We start from the raw sequence: 7818 nt of genomic DNA, 5'->3' as shown, positions 1-7818 counted from the left end.
GAGCTTAACATAAGCAAGACAAAGGAGCTAGTGATTGACTTTAGGAGAGTGAAGGAACCGATAGAACCGTTAAAATTAAAGGACCAATTCGTCCAGCGAGTTCCTCACTACAAATACCTTGGTGTAACGATTGATGACAGGCTCAAGTGGGATGAACACTTGAAAATAATTAGGCATAAGATGTGCAGACGTACATATTTTTCATCGAAACTCTCTCAGTTTAGAATAGATAAAACCCTCTGCACATTATTTTATAGAGCAGTAATCGAAAGTGTTTTGTCATTTTGTATAACAGCTTGGGGAGGCAATTGCTTAGCAGTGGAAAGGAACAAAATAAATTCAAATATTAAAAAATCCATTAAACGCTATATAAATGATGTTGACGATGTAGATCTTTTATACGAGAAATTTTGTATAAATAAAATAACTAAAATATTAAATGACCAGTATCATCCACTAAGACCATCAATTATTATGTCAGAAAGAAGTGGTCGCCCTTTCTCTATTTCAACGAAAACAGAGAGACACCGAAAATCTTTTCTGCCGTCCATTATTAGGCTTTATAACAACAAGCAATAATCATTTTATATAATTATTTCTCATTTTTACTTTTTAAAAATATAAATATTAATTTATTAATTTATTTGTTTTGCAATCTTTTCAATTTTCAATTTATAGTGACAGTTTTAACTATTTTACAGTGTTGAAATTATTCATATTATAAAGCGCAGCTCTGGTTATAGAGCTGCTCCTTTTTTATATATATACATCCTATTTCCATTGTATTTTTATCTTATGTGTAAATTATAACACGTCTGTACAAAAAATTTCCTTTTTGGGATGCAATAAAGTATTATTATTATTATTATTATTATTATTATTATTATTATTATTATTATTATTATTATTATTATTATTATTATTATTATTATTATTATTATTATTATTATTATTATTATTATTATTATTACCATGGCCTAGAAATTCGTCAGCGACATAAAAGTTATTCCTGGTCGTCCCCAAAATGGTGGCCAGAATGAGCAAATTATAGAAACAAGAGATGATCAATAAAGTTAACAGGTAGGTTGGTAATGAAAATTTAAATGGTTGGTGGACTATGAACAGATTTGATGATTAACAACTTTCTTCCTGGTTGAAAATAAAAAGTCGAATTGCCAGTTTGACGTTTTCAGATCAAAGTAACAAAAGAAATTTCACTGATCCATTTGCTTTAAGATATTTTTTTTTAAAAGAGCTGGATTTGACATTTGATCACTATTTACTTTCATCTTGTGTTAAATATCACTTGATATATTAACTGTTTTGGGACACAACCACTAGTATTTTTTCCAGAATATTTGGTATTTTTCACGCCTAGTTTGGCATTTTGCATAAAATCTTTCTGCCCACTTGCTACATGCGTCTGGGGATATTATCCTCACATAGGTGTCTGGGGATAACAAATTTTTATTATCCCCAGACAGGCGTCTGGGAATAATGACAGCCACTAACTCCCGCTCAAACAAAATCGAAACTCCGAATCTTCATACCTTTAAAAAGGAAACAAGAGTAAATAGGTGAGCCGCGTTTAGTTTCATAATTTTTATTCTGAGACAATACACTATAGTTAGTTATAAATGTTTTTAATCAAATGTGGATTTTGGGCAAATTATGTTGCAGGTGAAGTAGGATAAAGTTGGCGGATTTCTGGCATAAAGTTGTCGGGATTTTTCCTTTTTGCAAAGGCACCTGGCAACACTGCATACTGTTTCACTCCAGTCACTCCAGGCCACAGATCACGATGTTTGTAAACAAAAACATAAATGCAGAGATTTTTCTTATTTCGATGCATAAATGATAATTTGGAATGACAAGCAAACTGCTGAATTAAAAATACGCGATGACCACGAATGACTCATAAAACATGAAGGTTATTGTGGTAAATTAGAAGAGAACTTGAGATTCTTATAGGGGAGCCAAGAGAGTTTCATTAAAAAAAAAAAAAGTAATGTAACGATAGATAAGATATTATTACATTTAGTTATGGCATGGTCATAGTCATAGTCCACAGACTTAGACGGTCTATTCATTTTATATTCTTTAGTTAGTGGGTTGTTAGTTTCTGAAATGCATTTTTTCTACACAAAATTGGCCCCATTAATTAGGGCGTGTCTCCCCCCTCCCAAACCCCCTGCCAGAACATTCATTAAAAAACAAGTTCTCCCCCCTCCCAAACCCCCTACTACTATCTAGGTTAAAAAAGAAAAAAAGAAGAATACTGGGGATGTAGGAGCTTTTGGAAGACCTAACTATCTTTAAGATATTTAAGAAAAAAACTCTACCCTTCTACTTCTATCTTTGTATTTTAAATTGTTGTGTGTTTATATTTATATAGTGGCCATTTCTGTAGGCTGTCACTACTGTCATGATCATTTTAATTCATCATTAATTATGGGTGTAAGAAGAAACTGGGTGTAGATTGAAATCCAAAGATATATAAGAAGTTGGCCAAATTCAGGGTGTTTTTTTCCAGGGCCAAATTAATAACAAAGTATAAGTCATGTCTTTAAAAAAAACTAATATATGTTATGGCTCATCATATGCATTCATAAATTCAAAATTTCATTTGATAACTATTCCAGCAAAAGCTGACCAATATTGAAGACATGTTTTGACTGCTTTTATAAAACCACTCTAGGCTGAAGCTGATTGAAAATGAAGACGACAATGAAAACGTACAAATTATGTGTACACAACAAGTCCAGTAAACGTGAGTAGATCTAGATTTATGTTATAATTGATATGTTGTTTGTTTTTGAACATAAATCAAAAAGTAAATAGTAATAGTAAATAATGAATTTATATAGCGTCTAAACATCCACTTTAATCGTGCTCTGCGGCGCTTTACATAATAAAAATAAAAATGTTTAAAAACAACAATTAAAATTCACGACACTACATGATACATAATAAGCATGCATACATAAAACAAAATCTAAGCAACATCAAAAAGCTTTTATTTGTTGACTGGTATCATGTCTTGGCCCCTATAATTTGTTGACCAAATAGAAAATGACTTCAGAACTTGAATATAATTACAATTAGTGGGTCTTCAGAAGAGACTATGTCATATCATAGTTTTTAATGAATGCAAAGTGTCCTTTCCGGTAGTATGTAAAAATCATAAATCTGTTTATTTTTTCCCTTTTAAATGTGTGGCTATGTGGTCTAGTCGTATGACACTCGCATTCGGATCAGAAGGTCCTGGGTTCGAGCCTTGCGCTCGGTGCATAGTTGAGTCCTTGGAAAAGGCTCTTTAATCACATTTTCTCACCGTACTCAGGTGTAAAATGAGTACCTGGTCGTTAACAGCATTGTCTTTGTCCGAAAAATTGTAATATCGCCTAACAGGCGGCATGTCCGGTCCTACACGTTAAATGTTGCTGTTGACCAGGGACCCCTTGTAAAGCTTTTTGAGCACATTAGAGTATATTGCGCAATTATAAAGCTCAATTTTACAATTTTAAATCCAATATTTTACAGGAAACGATTTGAACCTGCTGTACTTTGGGCCAATTATCTTATTGATATTATTGAAGTGAAGTGGCATATACTTTTTGTGTCCTTTTACCCTTCTATACTTTTAGTTCCCCTCTACTAAGCAATATAATGTCTGTTCTGTTCTGTTCTATTCCCCTGGAAAGCGATTTTTTAAATTTAAATATTAAAATTAAAAAAAATAAAAATTGAGCTTTATATAGCGCAGTATCCATTAAATGTGCTCAAAGCGCTTTACAAGGGGTCCTTGGTCAACAGCAATATTTAATATGTAGGACGGGCTATGACGCTTGTTAGGCGATATTACAATTTTTCGGACAAAGTCAATGCTGTTAATGGCCAGGTACTCATTTTACAACTGAGTACGGTGAGTAAAGAGCCTTTTCCAAGGACCTTCCGATCCGAAATCGAGTGTCATACCACTAGACCACATAGCCGATTTATGTTCTGTTCTGTTCTATTCCCCGGGAAAGAGATTATGATTTAACCAGGGCTCATGTGGATTATTGCAAACAGTTATTTTTTCTTTTATAGATCAAGAAGTTCTTCTCTCACCTAAAGACTTTCCTGATGTAAAAGCTGGGGATATTGTGGAGCTGTACACTTCTGAAACGGATGGAAAGTAAGAATATGTGATTGATCATTTTGTTTTGTGGTACTCTACTACACTAAAATTCTAAAATTGAGCTTTATATAGCACAATATCCACTAAATGTGCTCAAAGCACTTTACAAGGGGTCCCTGGTCAACAGCAACATTGAACATGTAGGACGGGACATGCCGCCTGTTAGGCGATATTACAAATTTTTGAACAAAGACAACGCTGTTAACGGCCAGGTACTCATTTTACACCCGAGTACGGTGAGAGAAAGTGTGTAAAGAGCCTTTTCCAAGGACTCAACAGACCTGCCAACCTTCTCACCAGCAAACCTGGGACCTGTGAGGCCAAAAACTGGGATTTTACAGGCAAAACTGGGATTTTAATTTTCAAACCGAAAAAACTACCTTTTACAGCAAAATACATAATTTATACTCACCAAAATACGAAGAATCCTATGTATATATTTACAAGCTGCATCACAGATGCAGCATTATTTCTGCAGGGAATCAGAGGTAGCACTCCTGATCTTTTTCAAGAGTGTATCCTCCAAGCCGACAGAGAAACACTTCCAGTCTTGAGCAAGCAGTTGAGTTTTCATCACCATCAATGATGAGAGAGTCTCTGTTGACATTGCTGACCTAAACTCAGTATGGTTTTTGCGAACCATTGAAAAAATTCGCTCACTGTCTGCATTTGAGTGGGGGATTGAAAGTACAGCCTCAGCCAATTTACATAGTAATGGAAATTTCTGCTCCCTGTCCATGGTCTCTAGCTGGCTGATACCATGCCACTGTCTGTCCACTGTTTTCTCCTCTGTTACATCCTCATCAAACTTTGTTATCCTGAATTTTGCAAATTCGCACAACAATTGATCTGTGTGTTCTGGAGGCACGATTCCAAACTTATCATTTAGAAAAGAAACACTAGCCTCAGGAATTTTAGATTTTTCTCTAATGTTTAGCAACTGAGCATGCTTCAAAACGTCGTTGTCTAAAGGAAATTTAGAGACAATGTATTTTAAAGAAGAGCTATAGAAATTTCTGACATCTTTAACAAACTCATCTTCATCCGACTTATCTATATTCTTCTCTGCCTTAAGAGTACACAAATAAGCCCTAGCATCACTGCCAATTTTCAGTTCCTCCCTCGGTACTTGATTTTTTCGAAGCCAGTGCTCAATCTGAAAAATGTTTGACTCACTTTCAATTGCTGATGTCTTCACAAATCGAATTAATAGCTCTGTGAACAGGTCATGAAGACGTTGCATCATTACATGGATTTGAGGAGAGTCCTGTTGAAAAGCAAGGTTGCATGATGTGAACAGTGGCAAGGCATCCCGCAGAAAGAGGCAATAGAGACGAGATGTTGGACTGGTGAAAAATCTATTAACTCTTCTGATCCTGTCATTTTTACTGCTTTTTTGTTGTGAATCGCTCAATGCATTAAATTCTGCAGTAAAGTAAAGTTTAAGCGGTTCCCATTGTTCAATTAGGTGAGAAACACAGGTATGCAGTGAGAGCCAACGGGTCGCTCCGTGCTTTAAAATCTTATGCAGATTAACACCACAGTCGATCTGAAATCTCCTGAATTCCTTTTGTCTCTTGGTGCTTTTATCTAAGAAATAATATATGTCAATCAAAGTACCTTCAATGTCTTTCCGTAATTCTTTACTTCCAGCTTTGGCTGCAAGGTGAAGTAGATGGCATGCACAACCATTCACATATACTCCTGGTTGAAGATCCTTGATGAACTTCACAACACCTTTATGAATCCCCATCATCACTGAAGCATTGTCACTGCAGAATGAAATAACATTCTTCCAAGGAATAGAGAATTTTGTTAGAACCTTATTAAGCATCAGAAAAATATTCTCCCCAGTTGAATTCCCATTACATTCCACAACACTGAGCAATTGAGTCACGACAGCTCCTTTGACTCTGTCATAGAATCTCACAACAACAGGGTAGATCTGTGAAGACCCTCCATCATGGCTTCCATCTGTCGCAAGACTGAATGGCTGTGTCTGTAGAGTAGTGACGAGGTTGGCAGAGTAATGCTGAGCTAAAGATTTTGTCAGTGCAGTAGCTTTTGTCCGTGCACAAGTGAACGACTGGGCAATTTGGAATCAGGGAACATATTTTTAAACAATGGACCTGCATGGTCAGAAATGGCTAACGGCATATTGTGTTCAATAAGAAAAAAAACAAAAAGAAGCTCTGCACGTGTGACCTGCTTTTTAAACAAATCTTCCTCGGAGTTTCTTGAAAAGAATGATGAAATAGGAGCTGACTTTGTAGATGATGCAGCTTCTGTATGTTTCTTGGTTGAAACATGGTTGGTCACATCATTTCTTCCTCCATGTGAAATGAGAAAGTCCGTTTTGCATGCCGTGCAATGCGCATGATGTTCACTTTTTCGACGAAATGATCGATGGAAATTCCATAGTGAAATCACTCCTGAATTTACACATGTTCTTTGGTTTTTTAGCTGGAGGTGCCATGATAGTTAAATATAAATAGAAATTGAAGCCACAAAAAAATAAAAAGAACTTAAATATAAATCCACAATCGAAAATGAGTAGTGATAATGCCGAAATGGAACTGAAGTGAAATGGCGAAGTCAAGACAAGAAAATGAGACTCAATTCACTTCTGGCGCTATTTATATTCTGTTCCGAAGACAGTCGAGCAGTTCAAAATATAGTATCAAAATGGAATAATCGATATCGCGAGAATCAATATTCGCATAAGATTTATTAACAAAAATTGTACCGATACGGTATCGATTCCATTATCAATAGTCGATAAATTTGTAAATGCTCGTTGATTCGGAAAATAAAAAATTCGTTAAAAAAAATATATCAAGTACCGATATCCATCCATAAATCGGGACTTTAAAACCGTACACGGGACAGCGGGATTTGACCTTAAAAAACGGGATGATCCCGGTTTTACCGGGACCATTGGCAGGTCTGACTCAACTATGCGCTGAGCGCGAGGCTCGAGCCCAGGACCTTCCGATCCGAAAGCGAGTGTCATACCACTAGACCACATAGCCGCACACTACTAGGCTGAGTCAAAAAGTAATGGGACTCTTCTTATCACTTTAAACCAAATTGAATCAATACCATAAATCACACCTCGAATTGAAGCTTGGTATTAGTATTAGCAGAATAGAATGCTACTGTTTAACTCTCTCGAGTTCACCCACATTGAAAATCGAACAGATTTGTTCAATTTTCCATGCATTTGAACTCGAGAGAGTTAACATAGTCTCTGCCTCTCTCGATAGCCACAATCCACCTTTTTGTAAGGCCATGAATCCCGTCCTCGTAGAAATGAGTTGACTCATTTTTGAGTCAATTTTTCACTGCTGTCTCTGCTTCTTCCTCATCTTCAAAGCAATGTCCTCTCATTACTTCCTTCATTGGACCAAAAAGGTGAAAGTCCAAGGCGTCAAGTGTGGAAAATGTGCGGCTATGTGGTCTAGTGGTATGACACTCGCTTTTGGATCAGAAGGTCATGGGTTCGAGCCTCGCGCTTGGCGCATAGTTGAGTCCTTGGAAAAGGCTCTATACTCACATTCTGTCACCGTACTCAGGTGTAAAATGAGTACCTGGCCGTTAACAACGTTGTCTTTGTCCGAAAAATTGTAATTTCG

General features: G+C 36.1%; 2 protein-coding genes across 15 annotated transcripts in view; one reads left to right on the top strand and one right to left on the bottom strand.

Moving 5' to 3' along the window:
- Positions 1-1731: 1731 nt before the first annotated feature.
- LOC144967010 (GATOR complex protein Iml1-like) overlaps positions 1732-7818 on the top strand; it is a 79500-nt gene continuing 73413 nt past the window's right edge. For 2 of the 14 annotated variants that reach the window (XM_078903753.1, XM_078903748.1), the window contains exons 1-3: positions 1745-1930; positions 2643-2770; positions 4093-4180. In XM_078903753.1, coding sequence (XP_078759879.1) covers positions 2716-2770; positions 4093-4180 — 143 coding nt within the window. In that variant the 5' untranslated portion in view covers positions 1745-1930; positions 2643-2715. Of the gene's footprint in view, positions 2006-2642; positions 2771-4092; positions 4181-7818 lie in introns of all 14 variants that reach the window. The other 12 variants (XM_078903749.1, XM_078903752.1, XM_078903751.1 and 9 more) reach the window with 12 other exon arrangements.
- Positions 4555-7585, bottom strand: LOC144966871 (zinc finger BED domain-containing protein 5-like). The gene is made up of 2 exons (XM_078903576.1): positions 7529-7585; positions 4555-6269 (listed from the first exon to the last, which is right to left on the bottom strand). The coding sequence occupies exons 1-2, from the start codon at positions 7583-7585 to the stop codon at positions 4650-4652; spliced, it is 1677 nt and encodes a 558-aa protein (XP_078759702.1). The 3' UTR covers positions 4555-4649.

Source organism: Berghia stephanieae, chromosome 3 (assembly GCF_034508935.2).
Source record: "Berghia stephanieae isolate SIO BIC M18660-M18661 chromosome 3, UCSD_Bste_1.3, whole genome shotgun sequence".
Taxonomy (NCBI): domain Eukaryota; kingdom Metazoa; phylum Mollusca; class Gastropoda; order Nudibranchia; family Aeolidiidae; genus Berghia; species Berghia stephanieae.
Note: the sequence above shows the minus strand (reverse complement) of the source record. Positions and strands in the feature narration are given on the sequence as shown.